General features: G+C 38.8%; 1 protein-coding gene across 3 annotated transcripts in view; it reads right to left on the reverse strand.

Annotated features, from left to right (window-relative positions):
• Positions 1–460: 460 nt before the first annotated feature.
• The window catches only part of fstl5 (follistatin-like 5), a 297390-nt gene continuing 277374 nt past the window's right edge, over positions 461–20476 (reverse strand). For all 3 annotated transcript variants that reach the window (XM_007899184.2, XM_007899183.2, XM_007899185.2), the window contains 2 exons: positions 19651–19775; positions 461–2479 (listed from right to left, as the gene is read on the reverse strand). In XM_007899184.2, the coding sequence (XP_007897375.1) occupies positions 1777–2479; positions 19651–19775 (828 nt within the window). In that variant the 3' untranslated portion in view covers positions 461–1776. The remainder of the gene's footprint in view (positions 2480–19650; positions 19776–20476) is intronic.

The raw sequence follows: 20476 nt of genomic DNA on the forward strand, positions 1-20476 counted from the left end.
GGATATAGGAAAAGTGTGAATGATGGGTCATTACATCAAAACAAATAGGCAGCAGCTGGCTAACTGAAATACTTTTCCATTAAGAATTATTTGTCACTATAATACCAGACTCTGCCAGCCCTCTCTCTCTCTCTCTCTCTCTGCTTTTTCCTTTCTGGAATGATCTTTTTGCATTTCTTGCTGCTTTCTGTACTCTGATTTTCTTAATGTTGCCGGTTGAATAATGAAACAGTGTGAGTCCACTTTTACCTCAAATGTTCCTCTTCAATCAGCCCCTACACATCATGTGTAGCAATATTGTTGAACTAAGTAATGCTTGTGTTTGTGTAGCACAGGATGTATTTGTGTACGATATTTGATCCTCAAATGTTTCCTGTAGTAAGAGTTCTGATCTCTTGCTATTAAAGTTAGTTTGTATCCTTTGCATTAGAATTTGCGCATTCAGACTCACTGAAACAACTTTCAAAATGTAGGATCTTTATTTGCCCCAGTGTCAAGCAAATTTCTACATACACAACATTCACGAGTTATGGAATCCATTACATGACACAGAAAAATTATTATTTGATAGACAAATGGTTAGGTAAGAGACGTTTAACACCCTAGATGACCACACATGATAAAACATTACTGGTTTTAAAAAGGGAACCATTTCAGTCACTACAAACCTAAACACTGTAGTTTATCAGCTGCTATGGAGTAGAGCAAAGAATCCCATTCTCCCCACACACCATATTTTCCCAACTAACAGATGACAATTACAGAACTGAGCAGCTGCAATATACAGGGATGGACACGGGTATAAAATCCAAAGCACAATACATGACTAGTTAATTAAGTTAATTCAGATACTCAAAGGAAATCTCCTAAAAATACCACCAGCTCATCCAGTTGCATTCGTTTTTACTGTGTAGCATATGTTGACACTCTCGCATGTACTCTTCCCTTTAGTATTAAAGCCTGCAGAGATAACATTCAATTACAGACAAGTGAATGACAGATTTCTATAATGTTACTTAAAAGGTATTAACTGTTTGGTGTAGGCTAGTTTTAACTCGTGTCAGTACATCTACTGAGAAAGAGGGACTGATTGATCCTTTCACATGGTCAATCAACTAATATTGAGGGCATGTCTACATCTGGTAACATTGAGTTAGTCAATACCTCTACAGACCTGTTCTCAGCTTGAACAGCACTAAACAATGAGGTTCTGAAAAGCTTTTTTTAAAACTCTTATGACAAGCAATCAAGCAGCCACAATGGGAATACTTATCCATTTTTTTTTCATCCCTGTCCCTGGAAATGCATCTTTTCAAGGCACAAAAAAGCTGACAAAGAAAAAAAAATGACTCCAATGTGAAAACTCTGGTTGTTGAATGAGACACCATAAGCAAAAATCTATCCTGCATACTGTAGAAGCAAAAGTGGAAAAATCAAAGAAATGGGTTTTAGTGCATCTGCAATAATTATCTGCAGCTGCTGTTATGTTTTGTATAGCGAATGCACCTAAGTAGCTAGAGGGCTGCCTTGTACAATTTAAAGAAACAATAGCCACTCACCCCCTTGTTGTTAATAGTGCTAACAAATCAGAACATTCCAATTATTACCTATGGTTATTTCACTCAAAAATACCTGTTGTTTTTTTTTGTGCCTGCAAACCTGGTTCACATTTAGTTAGGTACTTTTCATAGTGTATAAAAGAGCAAAAATGGTGAGTTGCAGGTTAAGTGCAGTGGAAAAGGTTAGACCAGGGATTAGGTAACTAAATTGCCCTCTTTAGGCTTCACCAACCCAAATTACTGTGTTGCCTTTCTCCACCTCAGTGATCTCACAGTTTAACTTATTAAGCCTTCCATCCAGAATAAACAAGGATTCCTTGGATGGTGTCATCAGGTACTGGCCGAATAGACCACTGTCCACGATCACCCGGTTTTTACTGTTCCATGACCACTCTTCTGTCTTCATTGGTTCTTTCAGGCTCTTCACCATCTTCACTTTCCCTGTGGAGAGTTCCACAAAGAGCACGTCCGTTTGCACACCCGAGCTGGCGTAGACATTGTACTGGTTGGCCTCAGTGAAAGAAGGCTGGAACGTGGCATCGGAGATGTGAAGGTTAGTGTGAATCTCAAAGGATTCTTGGATTTCTCCTTGGATAGTGATGGACTGGACTCTCATGCGACCCTTCTGATCATCTATGCTGACCAAATAATGTCCATCTGGAGAGATGTAAGGCGTGCCCGTTATATCACCATTGTACCCGATCACAGAATCTGTGACACTGTCAACTATGATCTGTGGCTGAATAGCTCCTGTACTGTCTGGGTGGCAATGAACAAAGTCATATCCACCCAGGTGAGTGTAGGCAAGAGACTTTGGTACACAGTTATAGTCCTTCAGACTGATGGTCTTGATGTACATCATAGTTTCAAGGTCAATTTTGTGAAGGGCTGGCTCACCTTTGTGAAGAATAAATCCAAACCTGCAATTGAAAGTACATCATTGTTAGTGCAGTGAAATATTAATCCAGACGGTGAAAGTAATGCATTACATGTGCAATTATTCCAACAGTAAACAAACCATTCTGCAATATGTTCTACAGTAAACAATTATGAAGGCGAAAGCTCCAGAATCCTATAATGAATAGAAAGTATTGATCAGTATTGTGGTATTGAATTATATATAATAGTCCAATAAATGACAGCTGTGCTATACCCAACTGTGCAATGATACTGATTCTCCTGTCAATTGTGAAAGTGTGTAACATTTTAACATTAGAAAATGCATTGTGTAGCAATACAGAACGGTTACATAACAAAGTCCTAAGGATATGATAATCTAGTTATCACATAGCTTTGGTCTCAATCATCCAGTTGCATGTCCACATGAGGAACTTTACACTCAATGGTTGGTTGGTTGGTTGGTTGGTAGGGAAAATAACAAAGTAACATTCTGAATTACACCAATACATTTGAAGAGGTTAATAAAACATCAGACTCTGAAGGACACCTCTCTTTGTCCAAGTAGAGAGATATTTGTTCATTTCTTTCTCTGCCCTGAAAGATGAGATCAGCCGTCCTTCCCAAATATCCTGTTTTTACCATCCTGCGTGAATGTATTTCCACATTCACTCTGCCAACATTATGAGAGTCCGACAGCTCCACAAATGCCTTGAGCAAATCTCTCAGGGAGAAACAGGTCTAATTTAAAAAAAGGTATAAAACTTGATTATTTTGCAACCGTTGATACTCATAATTATCAAAACTAGTATTTTCTACCCTTTCTTCAAAAAAATGTCCAAACTTCTGGAAAATGGCTGCTGTGAATGGGGTATTCATTTCATCACATGTTATTGGAAAGTCATAAAGTAGTGAACAGTTGGCATTGCAATTTGTTCCTTATTTGTTTCTGTCAAGAAAAAAAACCCCTGTTATTTTCCATGTCTGAAAGCAACATTTTTTGGTCAGGAAAGGGGTATCATCGCCTTCAGGGACATTTACAATACGATACAATTTACATTTATATTGCGCCTTTCATGTCGGGAGAGCATCTCAATGCTCTTCATCCTCATTACTGCAGAAGGTGGTAGTTCCAGGTTTGTCCTGAGTCAAACTGTTTCTTTGCATCAAAAGGGCAACCTGGGTCAGGGGTTACCTCTGAGTCAGAAGGCTATGGGATCAAATCCCATGTCTGGACTTTGAGTTCATAGTCCAGGATGACAATTCTGTGCAGTAGTGGGGGAGTGTCGCAAATCAAATGATACATAAGCAAGTTCTGACAGCCTGTTCAGGTGGATATTTGAGATTCCAAGGCACTACTCGAAAAGTAGTACTGGGCATCCATGCCAACAATTCTCCAGTTACTTACAAACAAACACAGTCTCAATTCCCTGTGAAGATCTTTAAATGTTTGATGCTTACAGAAGCGATATCAAATACAAGGATTATTTATCACCTCACCTCCCAGTTTACAAGTTGACATTTAAATTGTGAAGGGCACTTGAAAGAAACTGATTGCAGGCCTGAAGCCTCCTGATATTTCAGCAACTGCTTCTTCTGCTTAGCTAATTGATTTAAGTTACATTAAAAAGTACATCAGAAGCAGCTGGTGTTGGCTCTCCCTTCAGACTGTGCTCCTGTTACAGACTTTTATCTTTCTTTTATCTACACTGAACGACAGTACATGGCAGAATTTTAGGGATAGAAAATGTATGGTGGGTCTTGCTTGACTGGAACCATCTGGTATAATCGCATTTTCCCAGTCACTTCTACATAATGTTTAATATTCTTTTACCTTCTCCAATCATTTAATTCCCTTTCGAAATAATTGATGGATTCTGCTTCTCTTCTTGGTCCCCTGGATGTCTGACATGTGTGAAAACCCCTCACCATGCTTAAAGAGTATCCAAACCAGACAGGTTGGGAAGAACAAAGACTTGGAGACCCCACAGTGAGATTTGGGGTACTGTTAGAGTTTGAAGGTTTAAAACAAGTTTGCTATTTGAGAGCGCTCGATTGCAAGGTTTCCTGCTGCTTGTGCAGTTAGGACCACCTGATCCATTAGGGCTTTGGCTTGCAGGGTTGACAGGAGCTGAGTGGGATGACTCCCTGCCACAAGTTAGATGATTTGAAAGTTTCCTTCTTATATTAAAAATACAACAGTGTGTGGCAGGTCAAGTACTTGGATTGATTTTGGTCTGCCATGCAATTGCGTGGCTCCAGGAAGCAGGCAGCTGCTGAATAACAAGTGGGCAGTTTCCTTGCAATTTTTTCTGTGTTGTCACTAAGCTCTGTTTTTTTCTGTGGCTGTCTAGTCAGTATATAAGGAAGTAGCCTGATTTTAGCCTGTTGAGTGGGGAAAGGTTCAATCTGACAATTCAATCCATCCAATTTTGCAAGCAGTCACTACCTCTGCTTGCAGGGTCAATGTTTATATGACGTTGAACCGTCAGAATTCTGTCTTGAATGGGTGATCAGAATCTGTCCAGAAATAAATTGAATCCTCATTCCTGTGGATGACATTTTATTCCCTTTGCTCACATCTTGAATCTGACTCTTCCAAAAAGCTGCCTTTCAGCAATCAGATTAATATTACCCTTCCCATCTTTTGAACAAAGGTACAGTTGGAGCTTTGAATTGGGGTCAAACGGGTTTTGGGGGATTTTATATTTATTTTCTTCTAACTTTAGCTTTCAACCTAAGATAAAATCAACTGTTTCATTGTATGTGACAATGCATCGCGCTCTCAGCACTGCACTGAAGTGTCAGCCTGGATTACAAACTCAAAGTTCCAACACGGGGCTTGAACCATAATCGTTTGACTCAAGAGGCAAAGAATGCTGTCAAGTGAGTTAGAAAAAATGTTTCCTGACTTCAGTTCTAACAATCTTTGATACTGCTTTAATATAAAACAATACTTGGTCGACTGCGAGATCCTTGTTTTGATTTTCAAATGTCTCCAAAGCATTACCTCATGTTTCCTCTGCAATCTCATCCAGGCCCATTTCCCCTCCCTCCATTCCACAAACTCTTGTTGCATTGATCCCTCCACCTCTGCCTTACTTTTGGCATCCGAGTTTTCATCCAGTATGCTCCCGCTCACTGGAATTGCTTCCCCGCCTTTTACTCTGCCTTGCTGCTTTAAAAGCTCTCCTAAAAACCCTGCCACATTAACCATGCTTTGATTAGCTTCCTCCTGTACCTCTAGTTCCCAACTTGCTTGGGTAAACAATCTGTCTCTGTAAAGCATTGACTATATAAAAGGAGTTACTTAAGTACGAGTAGTTGTTCTGCACAACTGTGTTATATTCCTGATTGTTCCCTATTGAGCACAGTAATTAGGTAAATTTGGTGTCCTTCACGGTAGTTAGCTGTGAAGAATAATAAAAATGGATAGGTTTTATGGAGCAGAACCATCAGGCATCTAGAGGGGATAGGGATGAATAACCAATGCTCAGCTTTCAGTTCCTTTTGTGCAATGGACTGTATTTTTTTGTACATTGGCAATATGATGACATGCTAAAGGTGAAGTAACAGAAGAAAAAAATTGTATATTGGCTTTGCTACCTCCAGCAGTTTCCAAAAACTACCATCAGGCCCAATGCTGAAGTCCGAATGTCAACAAGAATTATATCTCCAATTCACTGAGCCATTTGCACAGCATGAGGAAAGCTGCAAAGAAAACACACAGCAGTGTTTACCTTAGCTTTCTTGCTCAGTAAAAGCTCCAAAAGGTTACAGGACTCAATTTTGCTTGCATTGAAACTTTATAAAATGTCTTCCTTTCCAGGTACTAATTCAGTTTTCAGCTCCTGTATTTCATTGCAGTGTATTAAGTGGGGGTAGCAATGGGCAGAGGTAACTAAATTAATTGAGGGTATAAGCCTCCCAATGTTGAACACATGAGGATTTCGAGTACTGCACTGTAGTGCCATTCGGCAAGTGAGAGCTAACTGCATGCTCCAGCAACTCTGCGTCTCCTAAAGTGAGTCACAGAACCATTATTAAACACATATCTTGCTTCATCAGACCTGTTCATTATCAAAAGCATTTTGTTAACAACTTGAAAACCATATTACAAAAAAAAATTAACATCAAATTTAGAATGAAAATAATGTGATAACTGGGGAGAAGCACACAGATAAACGTAGACTGAGTATGAAAACAAATAGGATTTACTCTAAGGATACTCAGATTCGTATCTTTAATAGTGTGAGCGCCTGAACGTCTAAATCCAGCTCTAGAGTAATCAAAGGGCTCACAAACTGGGTTCCAGCATCGAACTCCATGCTCAATCCAACTCACAAGACCCAGGCATGCACCCAAGGTTGGAGCGAGTTTATACGAGTGAGAGTGGAGTTCCTCGCTGAAGACTTATGTTCTCAGTGGCTTTTGTGGCAGTGAGGCAACAGTAAATGCTCCACGTTTCTCAGGAGCTGCTGTACAAGCTAGTTTTGAACCCTCATTGCATTATACCTACAGACAGTATCAATAAAATCTCACTTCCATTTCAAAACTGTTCATTTTCTTCCGTTCACAACGTTGACAGCATTCGTAAGATTGTCACTAAGTTTGCGATGTGGCCCTTCTAGCATTGGAACCTCACTCAATTTGGAAATAATTTATATTCATAATAATCATAATTATGTTTATCTTGAAAACCAAGATAAATACCAGTCCTCCCTCCACCTTCTTAGGATTATGATTTTAAAAAGTATCTGCTTTATTTCTAGGTTATTAAATAAATAAGTTATACTTCTGAAAATTGAATTGCAATAGAAAATGCACTTTAAGAAAATTCACCTATACTAACCAAAACAAGATTCCCTTTATATGTGTTTTAACATCTTTTTATTATCCTATTGATTTCCATTGATATATAAACTACTCTTGACAATCCCAACAGCTGAATTGATCCAGATGCATCTGACATGCAATGATGACTGAAGGATCCTGAGTTAGCAATTCTGTATCAACTTTTCAAACTGAAGTTTGTGCTCATCAAGTAAGAATTGCTAGTGCTGGAGAACAGGATCTCTTTAACATTTTAAGACCTCAGTTCCAGCATTTAGTGCTTCTAGGCCAGGTACAAGATATTCAGATGTAAAGTTTCCACTATTTCTGCGCTTAAAATGTTCCAACCTCAGACCATTATCTCCCCACTCCGTGTTGAAATTTTTAAAATATTTCCACACCTACTAATCTTTCTAACTGCTCTGACCAAAACTAAAAACTTGGTAGAGTTTACTACAGGCTGTAGGTCTTTCACAACTGATTCAAATCACCCTAAACACATTTCAAGTTGAACCCTTAAACCCAACAGAAAGTGAACTCCATCTATCTGTATGGGTGTGATTCAACACCAGGTCTGAGATACACTGATGCATGTAATTTTTTACCCAAACTCTAATTGTTAGTTTGTCAACTTGATAGAATAACTCATGTTACATACATTGTTTTTGTCTCCATGCTCTGCACATACTTAGGATCATAAGATACAATACCAATTGCCTGTTTATCTGCAAACAATCAAAAAAATATAGGACGACTGATGAATTTTAACCTAAAGTAGTTCTGTTCTCCATGGGATATGTTAAGCTGTAATGTATTGTCAATTTTCTTTAATATGCACTAATGACTACTGTGCTGTGGTAGGAACAAGCTTGTTATCAGCAGGAAGTATGGACAGGGTATGGCAAAAAACAAGGCAAGAAGCTGTCAACATGCTGGGTGATTTTACCCCATAGGCACTTTAGACCCAAGAGGCAAGCCAAACAGATGTTGCTTTAAAAGGGGAATATGACTGGAATATTGGATACTAGACAACGTTTACTCTGTTTGCTGGGACACACATTTAACAGATGATACAACGTAAAAATGTTGGCAATTGATGGTTACAAATTAAATTTTGTTTTACCTCAAACCATTATCTCCTTATTGTGCCTTGGAGTGCCATGAATAAGCTCACTCATCTTTGCACAAGTAAGTTTGAGGGAATACTGATGGATAAGCTTGTTTATGATTGCATCTATAATGCAAACCCTGTTAATCATCTATTTATTAGGTTTGCATTGCCTTCAAAATCACCTGTCTGATTGGTCATGAGTAAATTTCAAAAAGATTTATTAATAATAATCTTTGTATCTGATACAGCCCCTTTCATATCAGTAAGATATCTCAAAGTATTTCACAAGTGACTAGATTAACAAGTGAACTTTCAGCCAATTTATCTATCTACAGCAATATCCCCACAAACAGCGATGAATTCAATGACAAATTTTATTTGGGGGATTGTTGGCCAGGATACCAGTAGAAACTGCCTTCTCTTTGTAAAGTAGTGTCATGGGATCTTTAACATTTTGCAATTTTGAACAGGCAGACAGAGTCTCGATCTAACATCTCATTTGAAGGATGGTGTAAAACAAAATTTAACAATGCTGTGCACCCGCAGCACTTCTTTGGAGTGTCAGCGTAGATTATGAGTTATAAAAGTCATGATATGGACCTTGAATCCCCAACCTTCTGACTTGGACGTGAGAGTGCTGCCAACTGAGCCAAACAGACATGTAAACGTTCAGAAATATCAGTCCTTGATTTACTCTTAAGGGGGAACTTATGATGATTCTCTGTATTCCATTCCATTTTATTCATAAAATATGGTTGCTCAGGAAACGTGAGTAAAAATGTTTAATGTTAGATACAGGGTGAAAAAAGTTAGAATAGGAATGAAGAAAGAGAAAGCATAAGAAACAAGAGGACAAGGACAGATACTAGTTTTAAAATGGTTGATTTAAAATTGTGTTTGTGAGTTTATTTTAGTTTATATTATTACAATAAAGCTTTGAGACTTCTCAAAGACGTAATAAGGCGTTATATCAAATGCAAAGATTATTATTATTCTCTTAAATTTTGAATAGCTTTATACCTCAGGCATCAGTGCATTTCTTAGTAGCACAATGAGTGACCTGATAATGATGGCGCCCAGCAACTAAGACAGCAGTGCTACAGGCAGGATATTCCCTATCCTGGCACGCAAGTTACAATGTGCAAAGAAGAACCGACATAAATCACCCTTTGATTGACAGGACACTGAATAAAACAGACAGTACATCAGCTCTCAATCTCCAGATAGAAGATAAAAATCGGACATTTCATTACAGCTATACCAATATTAATTTAACTTTTCTCGCTGAAATTCTATTTAAGGTTATCACACTAACTTTTACTAAGACTGCAAGAAATTGCAGGCAGGAGAGTTCTGAAAAAATCCTTCTAGAAAATGATGTTTTAACCAACAAAAGCATTTGAAACAGTCCATCAAGAATTGGACTAAGCAGCATTATCCTTCAATTCATTGTGACATGATAAATACATTCAAATTTTTCGTGCTGTCAAGTCTTCAAAATGTCTAACTAATGATAATAATAACCTTAAAACTCAGATAATTATCAGCTACTGCAGGATTGCTGATATTAACAACACTAAAGTTTGACCCAAATCAATTTGCAGCACAATTCTTCTAAGTCCTGGTGTACATTTCAAAACCTTTATTAGAAATTAAACACTTCTATTCTGATCATATTGCTGGATTTAGGGACATGTCTTTTCTCTAATTGTACATTAGAGATCATAAGACAGGTTGGGATAAAGAGTGCTGTTCATCCCATTTTATCTTACCTTCCAGAACAACAACCCTGCCATCTTCCCATAACCGTAACTGTCCACTTCTTAAATGAGAACAATAATATGATAAAGTAGATTGTTATGTCCATTTTTAGTTAAATTTAATTTCTACCATTATAAATAGCCTTCAAATGAAATGGAACCTCCGCTGTTTTTGTAACATCTGGAAGAACAATATTAAAAAGGGTGCAGAGAATTGAGATTAGAGAAGATATCTCCTAGCCAAGAACCATTATGATTCTAGGAGGTGAAAAAAATTCAACCTGATAATTATCACTGATAATAATTAATTATAATGTAATCCTTGCAGTTGATCAAGCTCCTTTCATGGGAGGATGTTTCAAAATATTTCACAGGATGTACTGTCAAGTGTAGTGACTGTATTTTGTAGATGAATGACCAAATAATGATTACATTATCAGAACCTCTGGTCCTGGCATGCTATGGTTAATTACTAGCTGTACCTTTCACCTCTATATATCTGTCAGTAATATAGATGATGGTGGGTCCGGAACTGATTTATTGCTATTATATGAGCTGTGTAAACCCTGTGTAATTGCTTGCCCATTTTGCACCATGTGTAAGTCACGTTCAAACGCATATGTATACAGGTATTACAGGTTACAGGATGTCCTTAATAACAATAATAATCCTTGCATTTGGTATAGCACCTTATCATGTCTTCGAGATGTCTCAAAGCCCTTCACAGAATATACTGTAAAGCAAATTGACTGTACATTTTGTGAGCGAAATGCACACAGCAGTGTCCCACAAACAGTCATGCACTGAAGTGACCAATTTATTATTTTTTTTTGAAGGAATTATTACCCCCAGAAAAGCGAAATACCAATTGACTAACAAACGAGTTTCTACTTATTGCTAGGTAAACAGAGGCATGTGGAGTAAGGAAACTTGCCCAATATTTTGCCCTGCTGGGAATCGAACCCAGGTCTCTCTCTTGCGAGGCCTGTGCTCTAACCACTGAGCTATAGGACTCCAATATAATTAACAGATGAAGATAAATTATGTAATTATCGATCGATCCCTGCTAATTACAAAATGGAGATACATTATGAAATATGGAGATTCACTTTCACTAAGTGGTCAATCATTATCATTTAAAACATAACATTGAGCAATATATTTCTCTATCTGTTATATTGTCGAATCTCCCTCATGTGCACAAACACCAGGGGGTGCTAAAGAAGGTATTAAAATAAATATTTAGCATGGATCAAGTAATATATCAAATTAAGTGTTAGGGACTATCATATACTGATCACTAAAACATACCAATAATTTCATTTACAAAATCTATAAAATTGCATTTTAAAAAATATCATGTACCAGGTGTGCAAAATGAAGAGGGAGTTTGACATGGTAAAAAGGGAGACATTATTTCTATTGATAGGGAGTCAGTGTCTCAGATAGTCACAAGAACAGTGAAAGAGAGAGATTCTGGTTTGTGGAATGCCCTCTGAGTAGGTTTGTTGAAGATAGTGAAGACAGTAGCTTACAGGAGAGAAGTAGACAGGCATGTGAAAGAGAGGGGCTTGAAGGTGTATGGGAATAAGGCAGGATGGTGGGACTAAATTGATATCCTTGCTCTGCGACCTGATGCGGAAACAATAGGTCAAATGGTCTCCTTCTGTACGGTAGATTTCTATGTTTTTATGTTTATCTTACCTCCACTCTCTGGGATTCTTCTCCTAAAGTCTTGTACCATACACCCTCCTGCTAAGGTACCCTTCTGAACCCTACCTCTTGGATTGCTCTTCAGCCCTACAACTTCCCCCGCACTCCATCTCATGAGTTCCGATTCCATTGTGAAAGATGCTATATACGTGAAAGTTGTTGAGAACCAGTGGAAACATTGGATTAATATAAAGGGATATCATGATCCAATAAACTAGGGATGGGACAAATGGCCTCTTCCCATTTTCTGACACTAGAGTAAAAACAATTATTTGAATAATCATTCTGTATTTCTATTTTGCACTGTAAACTTTATACCAACAAATTAATGCACAGATACACTTTTGTTAAATGCACTGTGGTGTGTTCCCCTCAACTGTCCTTCTTCCCCCATATCCGTGCCATGACCTACTCTGCCTTACCCCACCTCTGCAACATTGCCCGACTCTGCTATTGACTCACCCCTGAAGCTGCCAAAACCCTCAAACAAACATTCGTCACCTCAAAGTTCGACTATGGAAACTCCCTCCTTGTCAGCCTCCCCAACTCTTCCCTCCATAAGCTGCAGTTCATGTAGAACGCCGCAGCTCGTGTCCTCTCCCGCACCAGGCTCTGTGACCCCATCACCTCCACCCTCGCCTGCCTCCACTAACTCCCCATCCCTCAGAGGATAGAATTCAAAATCCTCATCCTCACTTTCAAGGCTCTCCCTGGCCTTGCCTCCTCCTACATCTCTGACCTGCTGACCCCCCATCAACCTGTCTTTCAGCAGGCTCTGACCTGCTCCAGGTCTCCCGCCCAACCCGATGGGAGGGATTTCAGCCTCTCTGCCCCCACTCTTTGGAACTCCATCTCACATTCCCTTTGCCTTGCTCCCTCTCCTGCCTCCTTTAAAGCACGATTCAAGCCCCTCTTTTTTGACTGTGCCTTCAGCCGCCCTCCTAACCCCTCTGCCCTCCCTCATCCCAACCCTGTCTCCCATACTTGGGTCCTAATCCCTGACTGTTCAGTGCCTTGGGATGTCCTCCCAATGTGAAAGGGGCTTTACAAATGTAATTTTGTTGTTGTTTTGTTGTTGCTCAAATACAAACTTAAATTTAACAATGGGCATTTATTGTAAACCTGTCAAGCTTTGTAGTAGAATGACTTGTGTGTGAGAGGGATACAAACAATGTCTTGGAACTACAGTGCACCATAACATCTGCAAGGTTAACTCCACAGAGGAAACAATCTGATTTTCTTTCAAAAACTCTCATTTCTGTGGTGGTATTTGCAACGAATAGACAACTGGGAGACTATCTGACTCGAAAATCAAGACGAGTCTCTGGTGACTGGGTATGACAGACATTTCAGGTAGTCATCCTATCAGACAAGGAGCCCTTAGGTTGCTGTAATTTGGTGGATCCTGTGCATGTTACACTTCTCAGCTTTCCTGAATAATACTCCAGTTGGTTAAAACTAGAAATGAACAAACAGCAGGCTTCCTGATGTTTCTAAAACTTTGCAGTATTGCTTCCACGCCCATACTCTGTCTGCGAATGAATACTTTTATCCATTCATCAGCGAGAGATAATTAGTTTTACTCTAAAAACAACAGATTTGAAAAGCTTTAATTATTCTTTCATTGAAATCATTACAATCCTCTGGCATTAAACAAAAATCTAATCATATATTTGTGAAAGCAGCAAACATTTTCTCTGCATTAGTTAATTTTGACGACAAATTCATTGACATACAACCTTAAATCTACATGCATTTTCATGAATGCAAGCAATGTCTGTCAGATATATTTGTGATTACAATCAAAATGCAGTAAAATCCTTGGATGTGCTTTGAGACATTTTTCGATGGTGTGGTAAATGCATTATATCAAAGCAAGCATTAATGGTAAAACCTTAAATGATAGGTACCTTGTAATTTATGTTAACAAAGCACTTTGGGAAAATGTTGTGGACTTGGAATCCTGGACTTATATTATTTGTAACATGAAACCCTAATAGCAGCAAACAACAGCCTAGTGCTCTTCATGTAAAATTTTGTGGAAAATTTCACAAAGATGGAATAGGATGTTGAGAAAGGGATCGGGGGAGTGTGGAGCAAAGGAGAATATGGAGTAGGGGTACAAAATGCTGCTGTATATTTATCAATGAATGTTCACAAGCACTTAGCCAACCATGTACAGTGGATCTGAACAGTGCTGTGGCACATTAAGAACAGAGTGAAAACAGGGCAAATTCATGCATGAATCGTGTAGATAAAAGATCATAGAATCATAAAATATTACAGCACAGAAGGAGGCCATTCAGCCCATTGTACCAGTACCGGTTCTTTGGAAAAGCTACCCAATGAGTCCCACTTCCCCGATTCAATAAGTTTGGAAGCATATGAAATGAACAGAAAATAACTGCAAGGATTTGGGTTTTCTTCCTAAGTGTCTGTAAGTATAAATGATCTTGTACACACAATGATGGGAAAATTGACTGTGAAGGTCGATAGTACTTTCTAAGGCTCAGAGTGTACCTATATATTTCATTCTTCTTTTGAAAGAGCTGCTTGCTGTTAAGTTCTGCAAAGTCAGACCCCAGATGACGAATTAAAAGAACATGCTGCAATGTTATTCTCATAAGAAGATAGTTAACCCCAGCGTTGCAAGATTAGGATCGGTACTCAGGTGAAATGTTTATATCTATTTCACGTTCATAGAAACACTCCAGTAAAAATAGGCTTGACACAGAAAGGCTTCAAAACATTCAAAAATAGTTTAAATGCAGAAAGCAAATTCAATGCAGTCCCACAAATGCCAATGTTAACTCACAATCTCCAAATGTTTCCCCTCTGAATCTTTTAGTTTCTTATATTTGCATTTTTTCACTCAATCCACGACTGTACGTGGGACACTGCTGTGTGCAATTGACTGCTGCATTTCGCCTACAAAATATAAAGTCAGTATATTCTGTGAAGCACTTTGTGTCGTCTCAATGACGTGATAAGGCGTTATATCAAATGCAAGAATTATTATTATTACTACTCAGGGGCTACAATAATGGCATGGGTATTGCAAATAAACTGGAGCTTCATGTACTGTGGGACGTTATTACCAATTGAAGAACCCCTGGAGAACTGCCTCTCCTATCCATCTTATGGCAGAAAGCCTAACATGAGTTGCCTGGCCTACCCTTTAATGCCAAATTCGGGCAGTAGTCTTATGGCTCTGAGGTGTTCAGAGTTTAATGTAGCACGGCTGAGTTGGTTGCTGGTTCTGAATGTTGCGGGGTACAAAGGCTGTACTGAGACTGGAGGACTATGGCCGTCTGTGCCAACACAGAGGCTTTTAACTCTGGAATGAGCTCTCTCGTTCTGACTTATATTAAATGTTTCTGCAATGTTCTGGAGATCATCCATCGCCCCAATTATCATGGATTATCTGCAAAGTGGATAATCAGGCAGTGGATATTTGAGGTTACACCACTCGTAAAGCCACAAGAGAAAAATAGGATTTGGGTAGTAATGACAAATCCTCTACTGCCCATTCTTGAATAAATTTTAAACCATGATTTTCTCCCTTCAAATCAATTTGATTTCCAGTCAAACTAATCAGAAGACAAAAGGCAAACTATGATTAGAAGGCAATATTGCAATTTGTTTCTGCCAATAGTGTGAAGAAGCCACGAAAAGCAAAGAGGGAGATAGCATTTGTTTTACATTTTAATCCTGATTTGGACCTCAGCTATCATCATGGTCGCTTAGCAATGATAAAAATGGAATGTATACTTGACGTAGATGCTGGCTTTCCTGAGAAAATGCTGGCGGGGGACGTGGAGCAGGTCTGCTGAATGAAGGGAGCGGACAGGCCCACAAGCAACTGTATTTGAAGCAACTCTCTTCATTATCTTTATTAGCCACCTGCTCAGTGATGTGGAGTCAAAGCCTGGTGTGTTTAGATAGGTTACAACTACTTTAAGCACAAAACCATCCCATTGAGCTGACCAATGTAGACCCCCTACAATTCAGTAACAATAAAATGGGTCTGATAACATAATCTGAATGTGCCTTTAAATGTCATAAAAAGCCAGCTTATCTCCTCTACTGCTCATCTGCAGTAAACTGTGAGCATTGCCTTTTATGTTGAGAAATACAACTGATAAGCTTGTTAAGATAGTGTCATGGAGGCAAGAATCTCTCATGGAGTACAGATTAGAAGGAGCTGGGTGATATAATAGAGAGTATCTCAGGAATAGGCAATGCTAATAAGCTCCCATTGAAATACATCTTGAAATAAAATGAGTAGAAAGTTGCCTGTTGTCATACTTCTGATCAATAGGATCATGGTTGCCTTATTTTCAAAGTGACTGCCAATGATTGACTGCGACAATTGGTCTACTCAACCCAGTGTTTAAATATTTAAAACTGGTGATTTGTAACAACTTCATCAACTGTGCTGATTCCAATTCTTCAATGCTGCTGTCAATCTTTATCTTCTGTAGTATCAATGTGCAGTATTATGGCTCAGAGTGAGAACCATATCAAAGCAGTACCCACTGCCTAAACAGTTAGAACCAGCATCACAGAGTGGCACTGCATGCTGAGTCCCTGCACTAACTTGAAGAAAAAGCAACTTGTGTTGGGCTCTGTTGCACAGCAACAACATCAACAACAACAAATTGCATTTGTATAGCACCTTTCACATCAGAAGGCGCTGGACAGTCAGAGATTTGGACCTGAGCAGGGGGTTGGAATGAGGAGGGGTGGAGGTCAGGGAAGGTAGGGGTAGGAGGGTAACTGAAGGTGCAGTAAAGAGGAGGGTTTTAAGATGGGCATTGAAGGAGGCAAGGCAGGGAGCAGGACGAAAGGTCTGTGGGATGGAGATCCAAAGGGTGAGAGCTGAAGAGAGGCTGAAGGCTTGATCACCAATGGTGGGGCGGGCTGGCAGGGGACGTGCAGCAGGACTGCTGAACGAAGGGAGCGACAGGTAGATATGGAGTGAGCAAGTTACAGATGTAGGAAGGAGCAAGGCTGTGGAGGGCTTTGAAGGCGATCAGAATATCAATTTGTTTCAGATCCAGGAGTACCAACGGCTCTTTATTCACATGAAAAATCTTAAAGACTATCCAAGAATGCGTCAGACCAGCTGTGGTTATGAACACAGAGCCGTGACAGATTGCTCACTGCCTTTCTAAATCCAAATCAAGATCCTTATACTGGAGTTGTACTGTAGGATTAATGCATGTTCAAAATGATTTCTGTAACATACAGTAATTGGACTATTAATTAACTTGTAGATAAACTTTCATGAACTCCAAAAATATGAATAGAAAGTCCTTTAAATGACATGTTAAATCAATGTCCCATATATCTATTCTGGTGGTTAATGAAAATCTGGAAGAGGAAAATCTGGTTAAGATCTCATGAAAATGCAGTATTTAGAAAAGGAGCAAATAATTCTTCCAGTGCTCAGCACAAGGGGGTCTGTTATGTGAGTTGTGTAAAACGTGTAAATGCATGTGTATTTTGCACTATAATAAACCATGTAGTGCATGTGAACCAGTAAACCAGGTGAAAACACATGTCAAACATTTGCATACAATGAATTTACAGATTCCTTAAATTAAGGAATTGACACCCAATGGAAAGAATTTACAAATAATTAAACCAATCATTTCCATTAGTTAATTAAACCGTTAAGTGCGTCTGTGATTCTCTCTTTACATTTTGTTTATAGATGGTGCAGAACATCAATATTTACATATAGTTTGCGCAACTCACAAAATGCCGATATTCCTCCCTGATCCAAAGTCATGAAAAATAAACTGCATTTAGCCATGCAGCTCATTGCTATTTTCCAGATGTTACATGGAGTCCTGTAGCTCAATGGCTAGAGCACTCACCTCGCATGTGAGAGGACCTGGACTTGATTCCCGGGCAGAGCAAAATGTTAGACAAGTTTCCTTACTCCACAAACCTCTGATTTCGGGTGTAATAATCCCTTAAAAAAATAAAATTTAAAAAATAGTAATATTTTGGTCATTCAATCCACGACTGTTTATGGAACACTGCTGTGCACAATTCGCTGTTTTGCCACAAAATATACAGTCAATTCACTTTACAGTATATTCTGTGAAGCGTTTTGAGACGTCTTGGAGATGTGATAAGGTGCTATATCAAATACAAGGATTATTATTAGTTTCATTACAACAGTCCCTGTACTTCTAAGTAACTGAAGTGTCCTAGTCTGGCTCAGTTGGTAGCACTGTCTCCTTTGAGTCAGAACATTGTGAGTTCAGACCCCACATCGGGACTTTGAACTCACATAGTCTATGTTGACAATCTTAAGCAGTGCTGAAACTGTGCTGCACTTGTTGGAGATGCCGTCCTTCGGATAAGATGTCAAAAAACAGCAGATTAAAGGTTAAAAGTAGAACATATTCAATGCACAGATACTAACAACTACTATTATCAGCTGATATTGTCCATTGTTCAGATGTTGACAACTGAAGGCAATTAGCAATGTAGGATATAAAGTTTGTTCATGAACGGTCAACTATTTATTTCTATAAGGAGAAAAATAGTATATGGAGCAATGCTGCAGATCCTGGAGGTAATGTTAACCCCCACCCCACTCCAGCACGTCAGCTACCTGTTTTCACTGATATCGCTGCTCAAATCCTCCTGTTTCACTGTCACAGAGGAGAATAAATAGGTAAAAACCACCAACATGAATAATTGATCAAAATACTTTAAAATCTTTTTAAGGGAAAATCTGCCGCAACAAAATTGAATTCAAGCGGAGAGAAGCTTAAATTCTGAAATGATAATTGAAGATTGTGAAAACAAGAACTGTAATGTAATGTTGTCTGGCTGGTTCAGGTGATCTCTCAGCTCAGAGCAAAGCCATGTCTCTTCCGCCTCCTGACCTTCAGCTGATAAATTGGTGCTGCTATAATTAGTAGCTTCCCATTGGCTCTCCTGACAAAGCCAATCTCAACCTTCAGAGAGAATTGCAAAGGGAATAAATATATAAAACAAAAAAGTATACGTTTAAAGAAAAATGCAGTCTTTTGTTTAGCTACAGTAAAACACAGAGACTGCAAAGTAGTAGAGAGACTCTCTTGCGATTGCAAGTGCGGATACAATAAGTTGAACCGACAGGATTTAATTCTCAATCTGCATATACCCTTACGCCCTTCTGCTTAGGGCAACATAGCATTAATAAAGAGTGTATTAAGCACAGGACAGAACATTATGTGATTGCACTGCATAGCAAAATGCAACCTTTATTTTAATCCTTTTGTTTTCCTGTCTGATCCTTTGAATGGCACTTTTGCCAATGAGTGTCTGTCACATAAATTGGATGCTTGGCACCTCCTAAGCATATTAGTCCCCAGCCAAAAATGTCTTGGCATCATCCAATTAACACATTAGCCTGAACTCACCAGAAATTTTGAACAATTGGTCCTTGGTTAATTTTACTTTGATCTCTGCACCTTATACCAGTAATCTTAGATGGTTAAGAGTTTTACGGGACTCAGGTAATGGTTTAACTGCTTCAGAATATGGTTGCTCATCATTACCTGCACTCTTCCTAACACTAGGTAAATGGATACAGCCTTCAGGAATATCAGGCACTCGTGTGATTGATAGCATTTCATTAAAATAAGAACAGCATTTTGACACCCTGTTAAAACTAAAGAGGAATGTTGGACTCTTCATTTACTCTCCCATAGAAAGCCAGGCTGTGAATGAATTCATCCTGTTAGGGGTTGTATACCCACACACCTACCTGATGTGATTAATGATGAGCGTTGTCGATGGAATGAAGAAATCATCCACTCTGTCAAACTGTTTGCCGACTGGTTGAGTGTGGATAGTGTGATGGGCTGTGCTCCCGCTGGCCTGATTAATCACCTGCATGGAAGACACAAGTGAAATAATACACTGACACCGACACAAATGAAATGGAAAAGATACGTGATCCATTCCTGCTAAGCATGAGGATTCCCTGATGGTCTGATGGTTAGCATTCATCATTCTCACTGCCAGAGTCTGAAGTTTGATTACCAGTCAGGGAAGTGTTGGGCAATTGAGGCCAGGATGTTGGACTTATTTAAAAAATGCAAGGACGTTTTTCGGGCAGATTGTTCAGTGACCATTAAAGTTGAGATCAAAAAGGACAAAGGGCCTTCTTCATCCAATCTTCTATGTGACAATATTTACTGATATATAAATATTCAGATTTGGGAAGGCAGGTCCTTTTGGACAAAAAATGTTCATTGATTGAATACCTTTTGATTTAATAATTTTTAAAAAACATTTCTTCTTTAAAAGGTTCTGATATCACTGTTAGCTCATTTCCATGATAAATCAATTCATATCCAATTCGCTATTCAGTCGAGAGTGAACACAATTTGTACGTAGCTGATTGTGAAAGGTCATAGCATTTTATAATCTTTTCTGTTCTGGTCACTGATTATATTTAAGTAGATAAGTGCAATAAAGGTACAGAATCTTATCCCAGTAGAGCTGCAATGTCAATTAATGACCCCATCTCTTCCTGGATAGAGAATAAAATCATTAATCAAGCATTTTTATTTGAACAGTATCAGTGA

Source organism: Callorhinchus milii, unplaced genomic scaffold (genome assembly GCF_018977255.1).
Source record: "Callorhinchus milii isolate IMCB2004 unplaced genomic scaffold, IMCB_Cmil_1.0 Scaffold1, whole genome shotgun sequence".
Taxonomy (NCBI): Eukaryota; Metazoa; Chordata; class Chondrichthyes; order Chimaeriformes; family Callorhinchidae; genus Callorhinchus; species Callorhinchus milii.